The 25,600-nt window shown below is 46.0% G+C and overlaps 1 protein-coding gene and 1 pseudogene across 1 annotated transcript in view; one reads left to right on the top strand and one right to left on the bottom strand.

The window, feature by feature from the left end:
• Positions 1 to 4,351: 4,351 nt before the first annotated feature.
• Positions 4,352 to 25,600, top strand: part of RUNX1 (RUNX family transcription factor 1) — a 243,461-nt gene continuing 222,212 nt past the window's right edge. Inside the window, exons 1-2 of the mRNA XM_065876105.1 lie at positions 4,352 to 4,513; positions 4,724 to 4,840. Of these exons, the coding sequence (XP_065732177.1) occupies positions 4,783 to 4,840 (58 nt within the window). The 5' untranslated portion in view covers positions 4,352 to 4,513; positions 4,724 to 4,782. The remainder of the gene's footprint in view (positions 4,514 to 4,723; positions 4,841 to 25,600) is intronic.
• LOC136122945 (guanine nucleotide exchange factor subunit RIC1-like) lies at positions 21,815 to 22,304 on the bottom strand (annotated as a pseudogene).

Here is a 25,600-nt window from a genome sequence, read left to right as displayed (position 1 = left end):
CATCTTCTGACCAAACCTCGAATACTGAACATTCTAACATTCAAGGAGGGTTTGTTGAAGTTTTCCGGCTTTACCCTCCTGGTTTCAAATGGCACCAGAAGCAGAAGAGCCAAAATGCTGTAAGGAGAAACTATTCCAAACAAGATTCCTGGCCCAAGGCAGGCCTGAAAGGATCCAGATGCATCTGAAAGAAGTAGCCAAACGCCTGGGTGCCTATGGAAATGGGGCCTCTAGACTCTGGATGGTTTGGCGGTTACAAGTGGGTACAGTGTAAGGCTAGGTCCTTTCTTCTGGACCAGAGCGTGGGTGTGACGGCGGCAAGGCCATGGCTGGAGAGCAGAGGCAGGCAACCGGTGGCAAGGAAGACAGTCCACCATGGGACTCCTAAGACCACCTGCAATGTTGTGATGTGCTGGAGGAACTCTCAGGGTGAAAGTGCCTCCAAACTGCAAGCTAGGTGAAAACTGAGAGTCTCATGCCCCTGAAGGAAAAAAAAGCCTTCTGTTTACATGCATGGGGCTGTCAGCCTGGCAGTGGGAGGGCATGGGAGCCTCCTACACTGTGTGTCTGTCAAGCCTCAGACTGCAAACGTGACCCGAACCCAGCACTTGAGCCAAGAGTGGCGATCCAAGAAATCTCAATCTTGGAGGACATGAACCATGCCTCTTGGCGGTGTCTGCCATCAGAAATATCCAGGGCTTACAAAATTATGCCAAGGTAGCAAGGTAGAAAAGTCAGACCTTTCAGAAAGTTCCAAGGAAGAAAAGCGATCTCAAAGAATGTAGAAAATTATCATATTCTTTCTTTACCAAATTCCTACATTTTCAAGGCTTCTCTCGGAGCTACCTTTCTCAGAGTTTAATGTGTGTAGGAATGCCCTGGGAAATCTTATAAAGCTACTGGATTCTGGTTCAGTGGGCCTGTGGGGGAGCCCCAGGTTCTGACTCCTAACAAATTCCTGTGTAATGTTAGTAATGCTGGTCCACAGGCCACTCTTGGAGTAGCAAAGTAGTTTAAAGTCTTATATTTGAAACAATGGTCATTAAACAGCTTTTTATACCATTAGATGGCTTTCATTTGATGGGTTGATTGCAATGCATTTTTTTAAAAAATCCTATTTTCCTATTTCCCCATTGAGCAATACATCTTCATCTATAGTCTTGCCTGACTATAAAACAAAGTCTTACATTTGAATTGTACTTTTATCCAGAGGGGCTTGTGCATAAGACAGATGTGCCCCACCGGGGACGCCACCATGAGGGTCCAGGAGAGAAAACCTTTAATGTTTGGGCCTGCAGAGCTCTCCAGTTGTTTTAAAATCTAGGATTTGCCAAGAGCAGATTATATTCCTTCCATGAAGCTCTGACCTCTATGTCGCAGTTTAAAAATTATCACTGAGGTTATTATCAGCAAGGCATGTAAGATTCTGGATAGCACCTCTGTTGCAACACAAAGATTTAGAAAATAATGGAAACGTGTGCTGTGGAGAGATTATTTACAAGCCTTGTCCTCCTGGGATTTTAGACTATATACAGTTTGCGGGGGCGGGGGGGGGGGATCTTCTTTGCCTCCATCTTATGGCCAGAGAATGTTCTTAATAATAAACACGTTCAGAGACAGTGTACAGCAATCATGGAATGAATGATTGGAATGTTTGGATTGGATTGGACCGCACACAGAAGCCTATAATTAATTATGAGGTTACACAAAGGTGCATCTTCCCACCTTTGCCAGTATCTTTATAGAACCGTTAAAAATGACACCTGAGCGTATTTGCCCCCCTAATAGAAGCTGCAGACAAACTGAGCGGGGATGAAAACTGCCATCCAATTACTCCGCAAAGCCACAGTTGCTGTAGCCGCTTGGGTAAAATTCCCAAGCCAGCAGCCCAGAGTCTGAGTCACTTGAAGGAAGTAGGACAGAGGGCGTGGGGTCAGTGCACAAACGTAAAGAATCCCGAACGGTTCTAGCTGAGGTACAGTTGAGTATCCCCCTAGGCGGTTCACTGATGACACACGTGTCCTTTCGTCTTGGGCTTCTAAGGAAGAGAGAAGGCCAAGTTCACCACCAGCTGGATGAGTCTTTATTATCGTCATGCCTTGGAGGATGCCCAGAAAAACCCCAACTGTGGCCTCAGCGAGCCGTCAAGTTCTGTTGTTGGTTGTCATGTCAGATAACCCGGAGAAAGGCAGCTCAGGGCCGGCGTGCAGGCCTTCAGACTCTGCCCCCTGGTGCCCCGTGGAAACCCCAGCCCAGATGATTACAACAAACCTCGAGGCCACAGCAAATCCCAGCCTTACTGTGATCTTTAAACTTGACCTGTCCTACGAAGACCCCATGGGAAAGATACGTATTTGGCTCCAACTAGGCCCACGGAGGAAAGCCAAGAATTTGGGCATTTAACTGACACATCCAAACCCTCCCCTCGAGCATCTGGACACGTAAGGCTAAAATCATCTGGGGAGTTCCTAAAGTGAGATATCCAAAGGATTTAGCTGCATCCCCACTCGAATTTCTAAGTCGTTATTAAGTCTCAGCCTACTCTGAAGTGACAGCTGCATGTTACAGCCTTGAGCTCCTAGGATCCTGCCAGGCAGTATTCAGTGTGGCAGAGAGAAAAGAACTTGATATGGGGTTTAACCAGCCGCGACTTTATCAGGGAGCCCAGAAACATACTGTTAATTACCTTCGCAAAGGATTTTCATCGAGAGTTCTACGCAACACGCATGACATTGAGATCTTCATAAACTTCATAAAAGAAATACACACATTATTACTCTTTGAAATATTAATAAGGTGTCCACCTTTGCCAAGCTAACTTCACACAAGTCTGGGAGAAAGCGGTCTCTTGAGTTTCAATTCCTGCTTATGTCAAAACAGGAGTTAGTAAAAATCATGTCTATTCCTTTTAAAAGCCCTGCGCCATGGCCTTTGAGCGTGTTATCCCTGGTGCGTGGGGATGCAATTGAAAAGATGAAGGGAAAACCTGAGGAGCTGTCCTGATAGTACAGACTTTACAGAGTGCCTTTGCCGGCTATCACAGACCAGCTTGGAGCCCAGGGTTGGCATTTTGAAACCTCTTGTCTCGTAGTTTCTCTTGACCGTGTGCATTGAAACTATATACAGAGTGCCGTGGATGACGTATATGGAGCAGAGCAAAAGAAGTAGAGTCATTAATGGGGAAAGGGGATGCTTATTTTGGAACTTCAGATCAACATTTGATTTGTTAGTAGGTAAAACCAATGGGCAGGAAAAATAAATAAATACGTGTGTGCCCAGGATGGCTGGCCCACGTGCAAAATTAGCCTATTTTTAGCACTTCCAAGCCGGCATGTCTTCTTCCTAAGGTAGAGGATGAGCTATCTAATATTCTTTCATCAGCCTCTTGCTCTGGAGGATCACCGCCTCTGGTTCCTCCATCTTCTGTGAGGTCTTCTAAATGCTCTCAAAGCACAGTTACCGTAGTCCTGGGCTGAGTTTTACCTAGAGGTATGAATTAGCCTACTGATTAGAATTGAAAAGGCAATACAGTGGTCTTTCACGGGTGAGAACAAAAAGTAAACAGTTACCAGATAGCCACTGCTTTGACCCAAAATACAGAATCTCTCTTTTCTTTGTTTTCCTTTAGCTTCCTAAGTTACATGTGTGTGTATGTGTGCGTAAGAGAGTACTATAATTTTATCTCTTTATTGAAAAGATGTCCAGTTAGCAGGAAGAAAACCACAAACTTTTGGTTTTATTAAAATGGTCTTTTGATCACAAAATTAAAATGCTTTCCTTTTGGCAGGCTTTAAAATACCCTTAAGTTGCTAGACCCCCTTAGGGGTCAGACTCTCATCAAAACATTTCCTTTTAGTTTTTTTTTTTTTTTTTTTCCTTTCATAGTTTCACTTATGCCGTGATCGTCTTTACCAAGGGCTGAATTCTCCTGAGCCAATGCCCAGCATCTTAAATGATGAGGTCCACATCCTGTCTGAGCAGAAGCCCCATGCTAGGGTTGAATTACTATTGAATAAGCAGCAATGAAAGCTTTATCAAAATAATCAGGAGTTCCCAAAACCACAAATAACAACAACAGGACTCAAGCTGTACTAAATCAGCAAAGACCATTGATAAAATAAGAGACTGAGTCACTTTCTTCTACAATCTCTCTCTCTCTCTCTCTCTCTCTCTCTCTCTCTCTCTCTCTCGCAAAGTCTACTCGGCTATTTTCTTGCACCGCCCGGGGGGAGGGCAGGTGGAGGGAAGGAAGGGCATTGCTCAGAAAGTAAAAAAAAAAAAAAAAGAATTGACATCACTGAAGTCACATGATTGGCAAGAACCAATTAAGATGGGCTGTGGAAAGGGGAACAGTTAAATTTGTAATTTGGGTTGTGTGAAAACTTCTTTGGGCCTCATAAACAACCACAGAACCACAAGTTGGGTAGCCTGGCAGTGTCAGAAGTCTGAGCCCTGCATAGTGGTCAGTAAGCAGGACGAATCACACTGACTGCAAACCACAGGGTTTCGCAGAGTTCTGAACATCATCAACCCACAGCCAAGACGCCGCTTTTTTTTTTTTTTAATCTTTACCAATTTGAATATTTGTCTTCGCAAAGGTACATTTTTTTTCATAAGGCTCAGGGAGCCCCAGAGGCGTCGAGGGGGGAGAAAAGGAGCTGTAGGAAACCATGGTTGGGGATGAGGTTAAAACAGTGACCTTTCTTGGGTTTTCGTTCTTAAGGTAAAAGAAATCATTGAATCCCCCGCCTTCAGAAGAAGGTACCTTTTCAGGAGGAAGCGATGGCTTCAGACAGCATATTTGAGTCATTTCCTTCATACCCACAGTGCTTCATGAGAGGTGAGTATGCTCTGGGCTTTTCATATCTACTTTTGCTCAGCGTTGCTGATAATGGAGTGGCAGGCTGTTGTAACTTGGGGCAGAGAGAGCCCCTGCCGGTGCCCTGTCTGTCTGGTGTAGGAGGAATTCAGACTCGGGCATATGATTTCAAGACTATTGGGTTACTTCTTCATCAGATGGCCACTCTTCAGAAATGTTCTCATAAATACTTAGTTGAGCTGTTGAAGGGTTCAGTCGGTGGGTGAGAACTTTGTCAAGTGCAAGTAAGCTGGGCTGCTTCTGATTAAAATCCTAGAGATTAGAACGTTTGCAGGAAGCTCTCTGGGTTTTCTTCGGCTGCCCCTTGCCTGGGATGACTGTGGCTGAGTCGTTCTGCGCTGGGCATGCAGTATGCCCCACATGCCAGCCTGTCCCGGGCTTTAGTGGGCTCGTGCATGGCCAGCCAGGAGGGCCGGTGCCAGCGTAGGGCAGACGTGGAGGTAGGCTCACAGCCCGGGCGGGAACAGCAGGGACCAAGTAGCAAGTCAGTTGTCTCCAAAAGGCAGAGAGAACAGGAGCTGGGCAGACTCGTGTAGGTTGAAAGCCCTAGGATGGGGCCATGCTGGGTTATTCCTTGCAGCCTCAGTGCAAAGAGGCAGCCGGCTTCTTCTGAGAGAGAAAGAAAGCGAAGGGTACAGAGGTTTCTCTCGCCAAGAGCAATGAAAAAGTTGCCTGAGTCAGGCGTTCGTGGCAGCTGAAGTCATTAGATTACCCGTTTCCTAATAGGAGCAGCTACTGTGGGATACCTGTCTGCATTTTTGTAACCAGCTTCTTGAAATACACAGAGCTGGGGTTGAGCTCTGAGCGTACGAGTACGTGTGTGTGCGTGTGCGTTCTGTGTATCTTTGCTGGGTATATAGGGCCGCGCCTAAACCAACACAAATAATAACATAGAAATGTCACGGAGGCATTGCCGTGTGCTGGGGCAAGCACTTTGACCAGTGCCTGCGGAGTGTGGCTTGATGGTTTGGCAGAGCTGGGATGGAGTGGGATGGATGGGATGGGGAAATAATTAATTTTCTGGCTACAAACTCTCGCGCGCACCCAAATAGTCTCTGTGACTCATTATGTATTCATCAAGCCAAGTGAGCCGAAGAATGCAGAGGGCTGCCAGCCACTTTGTCACAACAAACGCTATTGTGGATGTCACAGAGCTTCTATGTTTCCGGGTCTCTGAAATTTAAACACTTGACAAAGATCTGTGTGTGTGTGTGTGTGTGTGTGTGTGTGTGTGTGTGTGTGTGTTGGGGGACAGTAGGATTTCAGACGGAGAAGAAAGCAAGTCATTAACCGATTCAAAGCTTCAAATTAAAGGGTTTTCAAGTGCTTCTTTACTGGCAGCTGAGGACATTTTAGTGAAGTTGAATCACGCAATGCGTGTGAGTCACACATCCTCGCGGCGATGGGCCGAAACGCCGGCCGCTGGTGAGAAGCTGTGGACGACTCTCGCTGCATTTCCTCTAGGCCGCTAACAAGCAAGGAAGCAATATTTGTACAATAACAGACAAAAAAAAAAGATCTTCCTGCTTCGACTCTGCTTTCAATACCCCCTCCAACGATGATTGTTTCCTATTCTATCAACTCAGGAAGGCAGGTTCAGGAAAGTTTTCAACATTCCACTGGGTAATAGATTGGATTTCTGTGTGCAATGCTGGCCTGCCTTCTGTCCTTACTGGTCGGACAGCAGAGATAATGAGGGGACCCGGTGACCTGCTCAGATGCCGGGAAAGACAGGGAGCTCAGCCCCTAACGCAGCCCCACAGCCTCTGTGTCCCCAGGACAGTCACCAGCCCGCTCCAGGTTAGGAACCAGTGACAGTTAGCTTTCAAGGGGGCAGCATGGAGCGGACCCCAGGACCCCAAGCAAGACCTAGAAGGGCTCGTGGGAAAAGGTCTTTTCACTCCTTCCTCTCCAAGGAACTCGGGGCCTCTCATAATCTCTAACTCAAGAATATAATATTGAGATTGAATTTCAGAGAATCAAAGTGAAATCTTGGCCATTTTCACAGCTCACTTTATCTAGGTGATTTGTCAAGCCAAGTGTTTACATTGTCTGCGTTAGCTGTCCACACCACACATCTGAGCTGTAAAGGTGGCAGGATGTCATGGCATTTGGTGCTTTGTGGGTAGTGTCTCAGAGTGTGATGCTAGAAGAATCACCCTCCTCTCTAACAAAATGTTCTCCCCAGAGTTGGTACCCCTGTTTCCCCAGCCCGGCCATCAGCGGCTCCCAGCACTGTGGTCATTTCTCACTGCCTGTAATTTAGAGTGTCTGTGCCCTCCCCAGCTGCAGCTCCGAGCGAGCGGGGAAAACATTTTGTTTTGTTCCTGGGATGGTCTTTTATCAGCGCATGCAATTCTCACAGGAGGAAACCCGTAACTCATTTTTAGCAAGATACCCATGTGGAAATGGAGGGGATAAAGAAGTGTGGCGCCCAGAAAACCATTGTTCCCTTCTGTGTGACAAGGCAAGCGAGAGTCTGAGAGGCTGGCATGCAAAACAAGTGTGGTCTACCACAGAGAAGGCCGCTCTCTTTCTGTCCCACTGCACCGGCTTCTCACTGAATGTGCTCAGGCAAGAAGACGAGGTGTGGTTGAAATTCCCTTGCATGGTTCCACGTGGTTCACGGCGTGAAGTCTCTGCAGGACCCAAACTTGGGTCTCCTGGAGGGGTACCACGTGTGGGCCCTCAGAGCTGCGGTAGGCTTAGAGAGGAAGAGCATCGGCACGTATGTTTTTGCAAAATGCCTCAGGTAGCCTTGTTCTTAGAAGTGGCTTAGTGGTCTATGCAAAGCCTGAATGCTAATATGCCTCCGAGTTCCTAGAACCACAGGTAAAAATCTCAGCGGGGCTGACTCTCCACTGTCTTCTCGAGGCATCTCTCAAAAGGAATTGCAGGATCCAAGGCTGCACGTGTGAAGCGTGCTTCTCTGTGAGCTTTGGTTTGCCACTTTTTTCAGAGAAATATTTATGAAGGCACTTCTGGCTCTGCTGAAGTTTTAAGATCACAGAAAGCCGTCGATTTAACTGGGTATCAGACACTGTGTGAAAACTGTATTAGTTTGCTAGGGCTGCCGTAACAAACTACCACGGACTGAGTGGCTTCAACCGCAGAAGTGGGCTGTCTCATGATCCTGGAAGTCAGAGATCTCATGGTGAATCCTGGTGTAGCTTTGTTTTTTGGAAGGTTTCAAGGTGTCAGGAGGTCGGTTTCTTCTGAGGCTTCTTTCTTTGGCTTGTAGAAGGCCATCTTCTCCATGTCCTCAGACGGTCTTCCTTCGTATTTACCTATGTCATAATTTCCTCTTCTTACAAGGACACTAGTCATATTGCATTAGAGCACACCCGAAGGACCTCGTTTAGTCTTAATTTTCTCTGTAAAAGCCCAATCTCCAAATACAGTCACCTTCTGAAGTACTAGGAGTTAGGACTTCAAGTATGAACTTGGGGAGGACACAGTTCAGTCCCTAACAGTGTGTGTTAGCAAATCTGATTCCCTCTGACCCACCAGGAACCTGTACTTTTCCTAAGTGCCCTCCTGGACGTGGAAGAATCAGACCCCAGCTCTCCCATGTGAGATGCAGCTTTGCATTCTGAAACTGCCCACACATTTGGAAACTGAAGGGGAAAAAAAGGTGTTAAAATCTCGCTAAACTCACAATCATAGCCTTTGCCATTTAGTTCCTTTGCATGCTAAGAAACCTTTGAAAATGACAAGGTGATTTTGAAACGTTTAAGCTTTAAAAGAGCAAAACTCAGCCCCCCAAAAGACACCACCTCCTTAGCTCTGCCTCTTCCCCAGGGATCGTCCCTGTAATTCCAAACCTTCCCAGGACACACTCCCCCCTTGGGGGTGGGGGACAGGCCACAGGAGGCCCCGCACCTGCCCACACTCTAAGGGCAGGCACAGTGAGCCACCAGGGACAGAAGCAACTTCAGAAGGAGCAGCTGAGCCAGAATCTAACCAGCAAGAAGACTTGAAGAGCTTTGGAAGCAGATTCATAGCCAGGAGATTTCTCTCTTCTCTTGAAATAGATCTGAAATGTGTACTCTGAAAAGATCTGCCCCTTTACTGAGAAAGAAAGTGATGCCGTGGCAGAGGGAGGCTCCGGGGCCACTGCACATGCAGAATCTAATAGGGAAACGCTTGCGGGTGTCGGTCTAGAGGACAGAGCCCAGGAGTGTGTAAAAGCAGCCAGGACCAGAAAGAGAAGGCGCAGGGGCTGAATGAGGGGCAGGTACAGACTTAGGACAGTGATGTCCTTTTCTATCTTTTCCATTTTTCTGGCTTTTCCCAAATAGCAGCTTCTCTCTTGAGCTTTGGTTTCCTCGTGTATAAAGCGAGGATAGTAGTAGGACCTAGCGTTAAAGTACCTGCGTGGACTGAACTAAGCAACCAGTGTGAAGTGCTCGGCACAGTCATAAAAATAATGGGCAGTTAATGTCAGCGGTGGCTACTGACGTTCAGTTTCCTAAAATGACGCTCAGTCAAAGCTGTCTACTCTCAGAAAGGAGAAGTCACGAGGCCGTGGGGGGACCCCGGGAGAGGCTCCCTGGAGACAGAGTCCCAGGGGTTGGGGAGGAGATGGTGTGGAAGGTCGGAACCAAGAAGGGAGGGAAGGAGGGGTCTAGGTGAGGGTCCCCCCAGGGCGGAGGTGGGGCGGCAGGACCACAGTGGGGTGTGGGAGGTCCGCCTCTTCAACACCGTGTTACCCTTGTTCTACCTGTTAGTAACCAAAAAGAGGACAGAGGAAGAGCAAGGGCTCTTTACGTAACTCCACGGGCTTAGCTTTTCAATATTGAGGCTAACTGGGGTGTGTTGTATTGGAATCTTGACAGAAGTTTCTCCTCCTTGAGGTCCTGGTATAACTTTACTCTACTGAAGGCCCTTCTTAATGAAAAAGCCACTTCACCCGGTGACCCTCTGCAGGTTCCTGGCTCCATGCTTCTGGTGACACTTCTGACCATGCATTTGTCAAAGCCCAGCAGTGAAGGCACCTCGAGTGCTTGTCATGTTGGGGGCAGGAGTGGAGGCTGCACAGGAAACTCAAGCGAATTTTCAGTTTCTCAGGTAACTTCCTAGTGACCTAGATGAGTCATTAGACAACTCTGTGTCTCGTTTGAGTTCTGCAAAAGGGGCTAATAATGTTCTAGACAAGCTTGCCTCCGAATGACGGAGTTCCTGTTGGAAATCTTTAAACGGGTCAGAAAGAGGTACCATAAAATGCATCACAAATTTTCTTAGTTTAACAACATGAAGCGACTATTTTTTGTCAATTATTTTATTTTCTGGTGGGAAACAGCTCTCCTACCATTTCACATGTGGCAAGCATTTTCCCATATTCTCTCAAAAAAAAATTGTTTTTTCCAAACCCCATTCGTCAGAGAACTCTCCAGAAGCTGCTCTGGTGCCTGAAACAGACCTTAAAATTTGCAAAACACTTTTTTCTGAAACTCTTGTTCCTTGAGCTCCCCTGTCCCTTCTCCTTGGGGCCGCCAATGCCCTGCCTCAGCCTCTTTGCTGAGTAAAATAAACCTCAAGTGATGTGTCTTTCTTGGCCTGCTTTCACCTCCGCCCCCAGAAGACGATGCCCCAGAGCGGTAGAAAGGGAGCATTTCTTTTAAGGGCTTTGCAGGCTGTGAACATAATCAGGGCATGTGTTCAGAGGACTATGGGTGATTCTTGAACATGAAACGGAGTTTAAAGCCTCGCATAACCTTTGGCCTACTGGACAAGTAAGATGGACACTCCCCTGGATCACACAGACTTCCCTTTTCGTCGGAGAGACATCCCCTCATCCTCTCTTAGCTTCCTGAATCTCTTGCTCCCTAATCTCTCTCCCCCATCCTTCTCCCCTTTACTCTCCTGATAACACCGAACAATGCCAGAGAAGGGAAAGAAGGAACTCAGGTGGAAAAGTAAACCATGCATCCAAAAGCCGACTGAAGTGCTACATTTTCTAACAGTGACATAAAGGGCGTAAAGCTCTTGCTAGGATTTACCAGTGAGAACTATGTCTGGCTGCACATTACGGGAAACTTGGCTACGGTGGCTCAAGCAGCCAGGCATGGATCGGGAGTAAGTGGTCCAGGGCTGATACGGCGGTTTGCTCCTGTGTTCTGGTTCCACCGTGAGATGCCTGCATCTCAGACCTGTCCAGGCAGGAAGGAGATGAGGGGCTTCAAACCCTTCTCTTTGTGAAGCTCCATCTTTTTACCCAGGGAAGGAAGCCCCTCTCTGCCAACTCCCCCTTATGTATCTCATAGGCCAGAACAATGTCACAGGGTCTCTAGCGGGAAGGAGCCTAGGACAGTGGACTTATGGCTTGTCAGACTGCTCCCAGGCAGATATCCTGCTTTTTCCAGGTGACATCTCACCTCCTTTGTTTTCCATGTGGACAGTGCTTTGAAAATACATGCAGAGAAACTCGAAGTTCCTCCTTCAGTCCTTCTTAGAAGTTGCAGGTGGATGCTGGGGGTGGGGGAGAGGGTGATATTTATCCTTTCTTTCTTTTTTCTTCTTCTTCTTTGCTTTTTGCTTTATGGAAGAAAATGAAGTCACCTTCAAGCAAAGGTCTTTTTTTTTTTTTTTGGAAGTGTAATTGATTCACAATGTTGTGTTAGTTTCAGGTATACAACAAAGTGACTCAGTTATATGCATACATACTATATATATATATATTATATATATGATATATAGAGAATATATATATCCTTTTTCAGATTCTTTTCCATTATAGTTTATTACAAGGTATTGAATATAGTTCCCTGTGCTCTACAGTAGGTCCTTGCTGTTTATCTGTTTTATATATAGTAGTGTGAATCTGTTCATCCCAAGCTCCTAATTTATCCCTCCCCCGGCCCCTTTTATTCTTGACTTACTAAAAGCAAAACAGGCAGGAGATGGGAGGGGGCAGAGCAGGGAGCTGGTTAAAGGGGAGCCAGGGTTACACCTATTTTCAGGGTCAAAACCCAGAAGCACACTTGACTCCCACGGTGTTAGGAAAGAAAAACAGCCAGCCTTGTATGGACGGGAGTGTGGCTTGTATATGAACCACCACACCTGGCCCCGGGATTGATGTATCTGTTAGGATACAACAATACTAACTATAAATAGTTTCCTTTTTTCTCTTCCTCACTCTTTTGAATTCTCAAAACCCCACAGCCCACACTCTACATCTTTTTTTTTTTTTTTCTTCGGTACGTGGGCTTCTCACCGTTGTGGCCTCTCCCGTTGCGGAGCCCAGGCTCTGGACGCGCAGGCTCAGCGGCCATGGCTCACGGGCCCAGCCGCTTCGCGGCACGTGGGATCTTCCTGGACCGGGGCACGAACCCGTGTCCCCTGCAACGGCAGGCAGACTCTCAACCACTGATCCACCAGGGAAGCCCTACATCTTTTTTTAAGAGAATTCTTTCCTACAGAATTTCTTGAGGGAAATTTTCTTTTAAGTCGCCCTCCTTAAATTTACCTAAAGATGTTTTTACCTTTGATTGAAATACGACAACCAGATAATATCCCTCCATCTGGGAGATAGAACACATTCATACCTTGTATTTCCGCAAGTTACCGATTATATTTGCTTCATAGTTACTGGCCTGTCTACTTCCTGAGTCTGGATACAAATCTACCTCCCTACAAGTCAATGCCTTAAAAAAAAAAAAAAGCCTTTATTCAGTTTTTCCCTGAAATAAGAAATAATGTAAAGCTTTCGTTTCACTTTGCTGCAAGGTTAGTATTCCTTGAGGATCATTGCTTTCATGGACAACACTGCCCTACCAGCCCGTGGTCCTTCTGTGTCTATTTTCAGATGGACTTCTTTTTAAACAGTGGGCTCCCCCAGACATTTTAGGGGCCCCCAAGGTAAAATGTCACCCAAAATGGAAATCGCAGTCGACTAGTTGGGCTTGTTCAATGGCTCTGCTGATTTCAAGTCTGATGCTTTTTTGTGTAAACTTGCAGCCTGTGCTAAACTGATGCAAAGTTAACGACTCAACTTAAGTCTTGAAACCATGTCCATTGGGAGAAATATGTTACTCCAACATTTTGCAAAACTCCTGCTTACCTTCCCTGCCAACCATCTGGCTTTTACTCCTGGTCTTTTGGATGTCCTCTGTGAAGGCTAGGACTCCTAAAATAAACCTTTACTGATCTCTGATAGGGAACAAAATTATAAGATATGAGCAATAAATCAAATATATCCTGGGACCTCAAAGCAAGCCTCTGTCTCCTCTTCTCCTTGGTACTGATGAGCACTTAAGTTTTTCTGAAAATGTGTAGGAATTCAGATTTTTTCATTAGTAGTAGATCCTGAAGACCGATCTAGAAAATATTGCAGTAGTCAGGTTGCTGAAAAGGGATACGTTAAAAAGAACAAACAAAAGTCAGAACCCTGGGATTAACAGATACACACTACTGTATATAAAATAGATAAACAACAAGGACCTACTGCATAGCACGGGGAACTATATTCAACATCTTGTAATAACCTATAATGGAAAGTAATCTGGAAAAGAATACCTATATAGATATACATGCAAAACGGAATCACTTTGCTGTACACCTGAAACTAACACAACATTGTAAATCAACTATAATTCAGTAAAAATAAAGTCAGAACCCTGAGCACACTGCACGCTGTTCGGCGGTCATAGGCTGTTGTGGGCGAGTTTTTTAAGGGAGGCTAAGCAGGAAATCTTTAAGGGAGGTCATCAGAAAATCTCTTATTGCTCAGGGGAGGAATAATTTCCATTTTCTACGCACAAAATATCTTGACACGTATAGGCTTTGATGTTTATTTCTTATTACAACTTCAAAACGTGCAAAAGAGAATGTAGACTAAAATACATGAGTTAGGGCACCATTTTTCCAGGAGCAGTTTCAATGCCAACCACAGTTTGCTGCTTTATTACACAGCTTCTGTTTGCACTTTGAACTACGTGCATGAGGCCCCTCATTCCACACCATCTGCAGGCTGCATCTGTGCAGCCCTATCCACCTTGCTAACAGTCACAGCTAAACTTGACACTAACCCACTTTGAAAGTGTACAGTTTGTAAACCCTGAAACTGCGTATAAATATATATACATGCAAGGGTCTGGAGGAATTAGGAGGAAGGGAAAGAATAGCCACATCTGTTATGAGTTTGCTCTCTTGTCTCTGCCCTTTGCAATCCGGCCTGAGCAACACGGAACCATTGGGCAAAAACGAAATGATCTAGGCATTGATGGGTACGCACAGAAACTCACACTGCTGTTTTATTATTATCGACTCCGCCATTCATAAAGATCAGAATGGCTATGACTCTCAAAGTCCGAGAGGAGAGGAACAATCACTGGACAACCTTAAACAAATATAGGACTGCGAAGCGGGTGGGGTCGTATAAAGAAGTACAAATGCCAACAGTGGAAATTCTGTTCAACTGCCAATCACCCCACATCATTACTTCATGTTAAAAACAAAGCTACACCTCCTACATGCTTCCCTCTAGATCGTGCTCAAAACAAAGAAATAATTGTATCCTAGAGGTGGATGAATCTGTTTAAATAACAAATGAACTGCAAGACATATAAACTATGAGACATCGTCCCATGTGATACTTTCTAAGTTATGTGTGTGTGTTCTCTATATATAACTCTATATAGTCTCAGTTGGCATCTGAAACTATATAACTGTATATAACTATATATATAGTAATATTTAGTTTTATATATACATATATAGTTATATATATGTGGCTGGAATCATCTTAGACATCTCTCTGCCTTAGGGCACCACAGACATTTCCTTGTCCGAAGTCCCACCACTGGTCAGTACCTGAGTCAGAACCAGAAAATGGGTCAGCTCTCCTCCTGACACTAGAGTTTTGCAGACACTGGACTTGGCAGACTGATTCCACTTGGGGGTCTAAATAATCAGCCGACACCTCTCCTAATCATACTCCATTCCTTTGCCTTAGCCAGACACCACAGCTCTTGACAGGCCAAGTCCCTTTCTCTGTGTGGAAACATCAGGTAGACAATTTATGCAGAGCCCACAGCCCAGAAGAACTGCTGTAGGTATGTGTCAGGAACGGAACAGCCTCACTGGTGCAGGCTGGACGCTCTTTCCTGCCCTGTGGTTTGGGTGTCCTCTCTTACCCGGAAACCCAGCACTGCCTTAGCAAAGCACCCACCATGTTCCCACCGTCCCCCTTAGGCAAGTGTCCAGTTAAGCAGGTTGGTTTTGATGAGAATCTCTCGTGAAATCTGAACGACCAGCAGAAGAGGAAGCAAGCGTGTTCACACAGAGGGTGCGGAGACCAGCTCTCAAGGGAACCCCTGGGAAGTGTGCAGTTGCTGTCTTCAGACCAAATTTGAACCCAGCTACAATTCCCATTAGGGATATCTATCTTCACAGCACTCTGGATTCAAAGCTCTTACACTCAGAAGTGGCCTCCCTCAAGAGAGATAAAGCCCTCTCTCTGTCTCTCTGTCTCTCTGTCTCTGTCTCTATCACACACACACACACAAGCCGGTGTTCAACTTTCATGCCTTAGAGATTCCACTGGCATCTCTTCCCCTGATGTACTCAGCGAAGCGAAGCGGCTTCCAAGTGGACCAGGAACTGCTGAGCAGCACGACGGTCATTTCCAAACTCTTCTGATCACACCAAACATAAGTAAAACCGATTGAGCCCCCAAACCTACGCACATTTATTTATCTAGAAATTACATGCCTGCCCTACTGTACTCATATAATTATAGTATGTGCAGTATACAACACACCCCAAAATAGAAATTAAAATAAGATAAAAACTAAAAAGGCACGTTGTGATGTTTTTCCCTCCCCCCCCCGCCCCGCCACCATGAATATCTCAGTTTGAGTCAGGACGTCCCCAGATACCTGTACTTTTCGCGTTTTGCTCGCTGGGACTCAGTTTGTACCAGCAGCCTTGAGTCCTTCAGCTGAAGTTCCAATCAATGTGTTTTGTTCTGTTTTTTTTGTTTGGTTTGGTTTCTTATTGAAGTATAATTGATTTACAATGTTGTATTAATTTCTGCGTTAATTTCTGTGTTAATTTCGTAATATATACGAAGCAATGGACACAGAGAAGAAGTCAGTAAGTAAAGGTAACTCTGGAAAATGCCACTGACGGTGTACAGAATGGAGGTGGGGCAGGAAAGGAACCTGTAGCTGTGCCAGGAACCAGCATGTAGCAGGATGAAGACCTGGGTCTCTTCCTCTCACCATGCAGCAGTGCACAGATGGTCTTAGCGCTCCTTGGCAGACGCTGAGCTTACAAATATTAAAGAGGACGATAGCAACAGGTAGTGTTTATTGAGCATATGCTATGTGCCAGCATTGGCATTGCACCAAGCTTTTCCTTGTGTTAACTCATTAAATCCTTCTCACAAACCTGTGAGTAGGTACCCTCATTACTAATCCTATTTTATTCAGGGGAGCATGGCATGAAGAGGTTAGGTAACCTGCCTGAGGTTAAGCTGCTGGTAAATGAGGGGTTTGCTCTGCACAGCTCAGGGTCTGCCTGCAGGGAGGAGGGTGGATGTTACCATTCTGTCAGTTTGACACAAAAGAGAGCTGAGCTTTGTGGAGTTAGAGACTGGCCAAGGGCCCTGGACAGCAAGTGACACTATTGTGTGTGTGTGGGGGGGCTGAACCTCAGGTGGCCTCAAGCTGAGGCCACTGTCCACTGTCAAGTTCACCGTCCTGGACTGCTCTCATGATTCTAGATGCATTCGGTGGCTTTAGGTCCCCAACGTCGGTGTCAATGGCTCCCCTGGCCACTAGTTTCATCCTCATAGCCCCTCCCCATCAGAGCAGCCCCCCAAGGGAGACATCCTGGTGGTTCCAGGGTTGTCCACAAGGGATGCTTCTCTAAGCCAGCAGTGCTCAAAGAAGTGTACATCGGAATCACCTGCTCCCAAGATGATGGTGAGATGCTGGCTGGGGGTGAGGGTGGAGGGAGACCATGACTAAGCCTATCTTCCTACCAGCTAATTGCCAGTTTATCCGTCTGGCAGTCCATCTGGGGTAAGACTGATTCAGCGAGGCACTTCCCCAAAAAACCTTTAGGAGGCGCTCACTCTCAGGGTCATGTGAGGCTAACTCTGCTCTCACATGACTTGGAGAGACATTTTGTGCCCGAGATGCCTCTCTTGCCCCATCCTGGTGCATGTCCTGGGACCCACCTACAGAAGAACCCATGGAATGATCCCTCTCCCACCAAAATCAGGGGCCTCATACGGGAGTCCATCCTCCAGGATGCCGGGGAGCCCCTGGGAGCCAGCCTGTCAGGACCTTGACCCCGGCCAGGGTTTTCAGCAAGGTTCCCAGCAAACACCCACATCCAGTTATTCCCATGGCTGGGATAAAAATTCTACCTGGAAGCAGTTGATAGTAAAAGTGGCCTCACGCCCTCCTGTCAACAGAACTCTTCACAACACAAAGTCCTCAATTGCAAAGCCAGAGACCCACTCACTGATGGGCCTTTGGGAATCATCTCTCCATCCTTCTGCAGAAACACCTGCAATTTCAAAAGTCCACGTCACCAGCCCTCTGACATCATTACAAATCCTTTTCTCAAGTAGTTGGGTTTGAGGTTTTCTTTTTTTCTCTCTAACCTTATTTGTACAAAAGGCATTTCTCATCTGGTTATTCTCCAGCGAGTGACCACAGAGTCTCAGAAAGTTCCTTCCCTTTCTCCTCGAGCTCCACGTGGCAAAGGACGGAATAATTAATCACCCCCCCACCAACAAAGCCAGGTCCCAGCCAGCCCTGCAAGAGTCCCCTGCTCGCCTAGAAACAGGGAGACCCACCAGCCTCCAATTGTTGTTATGCAAACGTCTCAATGGGAACAAATTAAAAGGCACTTGTGCTAATTATTCTTCGAGGTAAAACTAATAATAAACTAAGAAAGCTCCTTTAGAAAAGCGACCTTGTGTGAGACTTGCTTTCCCTGTGCAAAGTACGCAGGGAAACAAAAACTCCGTGGTATAAACTGAATGTTATAGTTGGGGGATTCTTGTGACTCAGAAAACACCCTTGCCGTACTTATTTAGCACCTTCTGCATACACCCCAAGGCCTGGTCTGTCCCAGCCCCACTTCCCTCCTTCCCTCTTCCATCTTTGCTCCGTGAGTTCCACTTGACATTTACTCAGGTTTCAGTTCCTTCTGGGGAGACCTGGCCTCAGGTCCAAGCTGACCTGCCCACAGTGGCCTCCCACCATTTTGTGGGACACATTTCACCCCCAACAGGGACAAGTCAGTTTAGAATCCAGGTCATTTACACAGAAGTAGTTGGAGTTGTTTCTAAACAGCCTCCTCTCGCTAGTCTTCTTTTCTGTAAAGATCACACAGTCTGAAAGAGTAAAAAAACAGAGAGGGACCTTGACCCCGCGGCCTCACGTGAGCCTGGACAACCCTTGCGGCCTGGGCCCGGCCATGGGTTCTGGAGAAGTCCACACCAAGGGAGATAGGGAGGGAGCCCCCTCCCCCAGTTACATCCTGCCTCCTTCACACTCTTGCTGGGAAAGATTCTGGTCTTCACATTAGATAATTAAGTTACATTGTTGCTTATCAATAATGACAAGTACAACTAACATTCTCCAAGTGCTTACAATGTATCAGGCACATTCCCTCCATCATCCCTTTTAATCAAAAACCGTTGTGAGTGGGCTTCCCTGGTGGCGCAGTGGTTGAGAGTCCGCCTGCCGATGCAGGGGACACAGGTTCGTGCCCCGGTCTGGGAAGATCCCACATGCCGCGGAGCGGCTGGGCCCGTGAGCCATGGCCGCTGAGCCTGCGCGTCCGGAGCCTGTCCTCCGCAACGGGAGAGGCCACAACAGTGAGAGGCCCGCGTAACGCATAAAAAAAAAAAAAAAAAAAAAAAAAAAACCGTTGTGAGATAAATACAGCTCTTAATCCCCAGTTGATTAAAAAAAAAGGAATATAAAATATTCTGTAATAACCTATATGTGAAAAGAATCTGAAAAAGAAAGGATATATACGTGTAACTGAATCACTTTGCTATACACCTGAAATTAGCACAATATTATAAGTCAACTATAATATAAAATAAAAATTAAGTAAAACAATACATAAAACATAAAATAAAATAAAAATATTACAATTTTGAATAAAAAATAGATTAAAGTGTTTAAAAATAAAATAAGTAAAATAGACTAAAAGCCACCCAGGCCATACAGCTTGTAGGAGGCTGAGCCCATGGGAAGCGTGTATTCTCTCTGCTTTACCCAACTCCCATCCTATGGGCAGACTGCCTCCCCACTCTGGGCCTTGCTTTTCTCATCTGTACAGAGTGACAATGACGATGATGCCACCTTAGAGACTGTCGTGAGGACTGAGTTAGGAGCACCAGAGGGCTGCCTGACACACGGGACACTTGGAGTTGATTCTACCGATTGTAAAGCGCTTTTCCTTTCCACCTGATTTACTTTTTTTCATTAGACACCGTTCTGCTTGATTTTCCTGTTTTCCTCTTTACACACTATGGCAACCCAAATCCCAAAAGTGAACCCTGATCCCGTCATTCATGTGACCGCACATGGGCATCTAATGCCTCCGTGCTGCTGGCAGTGAATGGCTGATGTACAGGGCGAGGCGTGGAGTGTGACAGAAGGAGCCTCGGGCTGATTTGCGGTCTCCACTGGGGTTATGTGCGCCCTTGCACCCTGATCTTCTACTCCCTGTAAAACTAGGAAGCAGGTGCCTGAGATCTGTCAGCTCTGGTGTTTTAAGGAAGGCACCTGACATCATGCAGGCTGAGAATTTGCCTTGAATTAACCTCACCAATGTTGACATGGGGGACGGGCTCATTCTTCGTTGAGGGGCCCTGTATATCGCAGGATGTGTAGCCGTGACCCAGACCTGCACCTACTAGATGCCAGTAGCACCGCCTCTCCAAGATGTGACAACCAAAACTGTCTGCACACATGGCCCAATGTCTCCCAAGGGCTACAATCACCCTGTTTGAGAAACACTGCTCCAGGGAACCCTTAGGAACCAGTGCACTATGGTCAATTCCCATTTATTTATGGGCCAAGGAAATAAAAAGATGTAACGAGTTGACCCTCTGCTACATGTTTTTACTCCTACACCTAGTTTGAACCCTGTTCCCACCTCAGCCCCCTCATGCTGGTTCAAGCCATCCACAGAAACTAACAGTCCATGAGCTTGAAAGCAGGGCAGTCAGTCATATACCCCATAACTAAGAGCAGAAACTAAAAGCATCCATGATTCCAGTCTGCTGAGGACAAACCAGAAAGAACTGATACACTGGGATTACTTTCTAGAGTAAGCCAAGCCTGTTAACTCAATCTTTAATAATTTTTCTACTGAAAAACTAGGGCAAGGGAGAGAAAATTAGGTACTCCTAGAACAATGCATCCAGGTTGCTTTGGTTAATGTACACTATGATTAAATTTAGAAGACAGGGCTTCCCTGGTGGCGCAGTGGTTGAGAGTCCGCCTGCCGATACAGGGGACATGGGTTCGTGCCCCGGTCCGGGAAGATCCCACATGCTGCGGAGCGGCTGGGCCCGTGAGCCATGGCTGCTGGGGCTGCGCGTCCGGAGCCTGTGCTCCGCAACGGGAGAGGCCACAACAGTGAGAGGCCCGCATACCGCAAAAAAAAAAAAAAAAAAAAAAAAATTCAGAAGACAGAAGTTAGCTTATAGGAAGTGATGAGAAAGCACTGTTGGAATGTCAAGTTTTATTGAACAAGCACTATTATGAAGCATTTTCCATGGGCTGGGCCCTGTTGCAAGTGCCTTACAAATAGAACTCATGTTATCATTGTCACATAGACAGTGGGGACAATTAGCCTCCTCATTTTACACATGAGTGGCTAAGGCCCAGAGTGGCCCAGAGATTTGTCCAAGGTCACACAGCTGGGAAGTGGCAGGGCTGAATTACACTCCAGTCTGGATTTGGCTCTTCAGCACTTAACTACTAAACTATGCATATTCCCAAGAGATGGTCTTCTAGAGAGGGTGTAGCCTGGACACTCATGTCCTCTGAAATAAATTCAAAATGAGTGATCTGAGTCTCTAATTACAGACATCATGGGAAGTAGGATTATGATTTGATGATGAAAGAGCCCTTAACTATTCTAAAACTGTATTTGAAATGCATGGTACTGTCAGTCTGAATCCTTCCAGTGCCTGATTTTGAATAACTTGTTTTCCTTCCCTTTTCGTAAAGGGATTGTTAGCATGTCTTTGAAGAGGCTCTTGAAATCTAGAAAAGAGGTAATCAAAAAGACCAGCTAATGATCAATACAAGGATCACTGAAGATTTGGTCAAAAGTTTCAAAAATCCCAAAGCACATTCAGTTTCACTTTTCTACATGCTATTTTCAAATCTCCTCTGGGAGTATATTTCTCCATGCTCCTTTGCACAATTTACACCACTCTCATAATTTCTGGTAACAGGGTCACTGGAACCACCTAACTGGGCTGTTGATAAGTGGAGGGAAGTCATTGTGCATGTCACAAGTGCTGGGACATGTGTCCACATGGGGTGCTGGGGTACAAGAGCAGGCCTCCCCACATCTCCACACAGACGTGGACGGACACGATGTATGTCTGCTCCCTGAAGCAGTGGGGTTACCACAGTGATGTGCTGAAGACCAAGTCTTCTAGGATACCCACTGGGAGCTCATGCAAAAGGCCATGTTCTAGTTATGACTCATTTGTTCAGTCCATATATCTACTATAGCACTTACCAAAATATAATGCAAAGTTTTCTGTTTATAAATGTATTCTCCCAGAGACTCTGAATTCTTTGAGAGATAAGCTCTTCTCATTTTTCTCTTTATTCACAACACATGGCAGTGTGGGGGCACTCAACAAATGTTGGATGGATGAATGGATGGATAGATAGATGGATAAATGAATGGACTGATGGATGGATGGATGGATGGATAGATGGATAAATGAATGGATGGATGGATGGATGGATAAATAGATGGATAAATGAATGGATGGATGAATGGATGGATAAATAGATGGATAAATGAATGGATGGATGGATGGATGGATGGATGGATGGATGGATAGATAGATGGATAAATGAATGGATGGATGAATGGATGGATGAATGGATGGATGGATGGATGGATGGATGGGTATATGGATAAATGGATGGATGGATGGATGGATGGATAGATGGATAAATGGATGGATAGATGGATAGATAGATAAATGAATGGATGGATGGATGGATGGATCAATGGATGGATGGATGGATGAATGGATGGATAGATAGATGGATAAATGAATGGATGGATGAATGGACGGATGGATGGATGGATGGATGGATGGATGGATAGATAGATGGATAAATGAATGGATAGATGGATGCATAGATGGATAAATGGATGGATGGATGGATGGATGGATAGATAGATGGATAAATGAATGGATGGATGAATGGACGGATGGATGGATGGATAGATGGATAAATGAATGGATGGATGGATGGATGGATAAATAGATGGATAAATGAATGGATGGATGAATGGATGGATGGATGGATGGATAGATAGATGGATAAATGAATGGATGGATGAATGGATGGATGGATGGATGGATGGATGGATGATGGATGGGTATATGGATAAATGGATGGATGGATGGATGGATGGATGGATAGATGGATAAATGGATGGATGGATGGATAGATAGATAAATGAATGGATGGATGGATGGATGGATCAATGGATGGATGGATGGATGAATGGATGGATAGATAGATGGATAAACGAATGGATGGATGAATGGACGGATGGATGGATGGATGGATGGATGGATGGATGGATGGATGGATAGATGGATGGATGGATGGATGGATGGATGGATAGAAGGATAAATGGATGGATGGATGGATGGATGGATGGTTGGATGGATGAATGGATGGATGAATAGGTGGATAGACAGGTGAATAGATAGAAGGATGAAGATCCATCAGCCTTGTACTTACTGCTGAGGTGTAGAAACTCCAGTGGGTATGAGCAGAAGAGTCCACAGTAGTGTCTCCACCCACACAGCCACAACAGGGAGCAAGTAATTGGACCTCCAACCAGACTTGGTTCCCCTTAAGACTTGTGATCAGCTAAGAATAGGAAAGAGTGTGTGGGGATATTGGAGCAAAGAAGAGCAGGTGGCAGGGACTGGTTCCACTTCTGTCCAAAGGGTGAGGAGCTAGGAATCCTGTGCGTGTTCCTTGTGGAAGGTTAGACAAGTGCAAGAAGAAGCATGAGAAACACTACATAGTCAAGGGGATTCTTTCTGTTCCTGAGTTGATTGGTTTGTGCATTAAATAGAATACCTAGGTGGAAAGATAAATGTCTATGACCAAGAGAGTCATAATCACAGGACTGACAATGAGGCCCAGTCCATTTCCCATTGGGTTACCTCTATGACACCAAACAAAGGCCAGAAAGGATGCTCTGTATTCCTCTGTTATCTGCTCAAAGAGACCTTTTTTTAATGGGAGAACTTAACCATGTTTTTCTCTGTTCAAAAGACGAAATTAGTGGAAAACCAGAAAGGGTTTGGTGAATAACTTACAGTAGATTTGACATGGAGTTCTAGGTTTTACCTATCTTGGTGAAGTTGGGGAGCTGAGTGTGTACGTGTCCTGTCCTGCTGCACCTCAAGCCCATTGTGCCTGGCACTCCTTCTCTATATCCCTCAATTTAGGGGAGAATTTTCTTCAGGGAATTGTTGGGCATGCGATGTTGTATTGTGTGTTTTCCCCTTCCATTCCAAGACCTTTGGCACCTGTTGAATAACTGTAGGGTCTGGTGCTCCAAATCACCCCTGACCATTCTCCAAAAGTCCCTCTGCACTTAAATCCCCTTTAGCCAAGCCTGGACTTCTGTCACGTGGAAACACTCACCTTTGTCCATAGCCATGTCCACATATGAGAGGAATTCCGTGAAGGTTGGACCTCATTCTTTGCTCCATTGAAGAATGTTCCTTAGTGGATCTTTTGTTCAAATAAATGCCTTCTTATCTTTGTAATTTTCATACTTTTCCTTAAGATTTGGCCTCCTGGTTCCTTCCTCATGGGTCTGTTTGTTCAGACTCCTTTCTTTTATTTAGATCATATACAGAGAAATTCTTGCCAGAGCAGCCCTTTCTCATTACTTTGCCCACTTTTTTCTCCATGCCTATCACCTTCAGATATCTCAGATCAGTGGTTCTTTTTTTTATTTATTTATTTATTTTGCAGTACGCGGGCCTCTCACTGTTGCGGCCTCTCCCGTTGCGGAGCACAGGCTCCGGACGCGCAGGTCCAGCGGCCACGGCTCACAGGCCCAGCCGCTCCGCTGCATGTGGGATCTTCCCAGACCTGGGCACGACCCCGTGTCCCCTGCATCGGCAGGTGGACTCTCAACCACTGCGCCACCAGGGAAGCCCAGATCAGTGGTTCTTAACTGGAGAGAGAGGGTAAGAGGTGGGAGAGGTGTAGTTTTGCCCCCAGGGCACATTTGGTAATGTATAGAGACATTTCTAGTGGTCACAGCTGGTGGAGAGTAGGAGAGGTGTATTGGCATCTAGGAGGTAGAGACCAGAGAAGCTAATGAACATCCTACAAGGCACAGGACACTCCCCGCACCAGCAAAGAATTATCAGTTCCCCAAATTGCATAGTGACAAGGTTGGGAGATCCAACCACCAGGATGATGCTGTAGAGACGTATTTAGGCCCTTTTTTCCCTCTTGGTGTTTTACTTTCTATAAAGTGCAACCCTCATTGCCTCCCAAAATTGGGAAAACAATTGTGCATGTCTTCAGAGCAAGTACCTGTCAAAGGGTAAAGAGGGAACCTGAAAGGTCTTAGAAATTACAATGGTAGCTGTCACAAGGATCTCCAAGGCCTTTCATGATCCAGTATCTATTGTAGGCACCTTAATATTACAAAAGGGGATCCTAATCTCTGTATTATGTGGAGGAGAGAGCTATCACCTTAAACAGATGGTCTGAAGACTCTCGTAAGGCCTTTGAGCATCAGAGGAAAAGGAAGAAGACAGAAGAGAACCGAGTATGAAAAGTCAAGGCTGGAGGAAGCATTGAGAGACCCCAGATCAGAGGCTGGAAAGAGAAGGCAAGGTGAAGGAGTCCTCAGAGCAGAGTTGGGGGCACCACCAGGCTGAGGGTGACCAGATGGCCAACAGGGCTATGCCTGAAGCCCAAGAAGGAAGGTATTCCTAGAGAGGTTGAAAGACTCCCTTAAGAGAGAAACTAAGGACTGGAGCACAGCAGCAGGGTAGGACAGGAAGAGCAGGGGGACTGAGGCTGAGATGATAGTAAAGTGTGGGAAGCAAAGAAGAGCCTAGAACATGAGGAGACATTCATCCAGGAAATACACCTGGGCTAAGGGGCAGGGAACTATGGGTTACTAGCAGCTGCTGGGAGCCAGGATCTCTCAGCAGTCTCCGAAAGTTATTGCACTGACCCACTCGATGCCTTGTGAGCTAATATTGTTAGGCTGACTTTGAAGACGAAAACACGGAGGCTCAAGGTTTAGATAAGGAAAACCAGAATAGTGAAGCTTAGAAACGTTAAGAAAGAACAAGGTTGCATGATCAACAGCCCTAGCCATGTCGGGATTAAAGCAGAGGTACGTTGGGGGTTCCCTTGTTGTCTAGTGGTTCGGATTCGGTGCTTTCACTGCCATGGCCCAGGTTCAATCCCT

This window comes from Phocoena phocoena, chromosome 4, assembly GCF_963924675.1.
Source record: "Phocoena phocoena chromosome 4, mPhoPho1.1, whole genome shotgun sequence".
Classification (NCBI taxonomy): Eukaryota; Metazoa; Chordata; class Mammalia; order Artiodactyla; family Phocoenidae; genus Phocoena; species Phocoena phocoena.
Note: the sequence above shows the minus strand (reverse complement) of the source record. Positions and strands in the feature narration are given on the sequence as shown.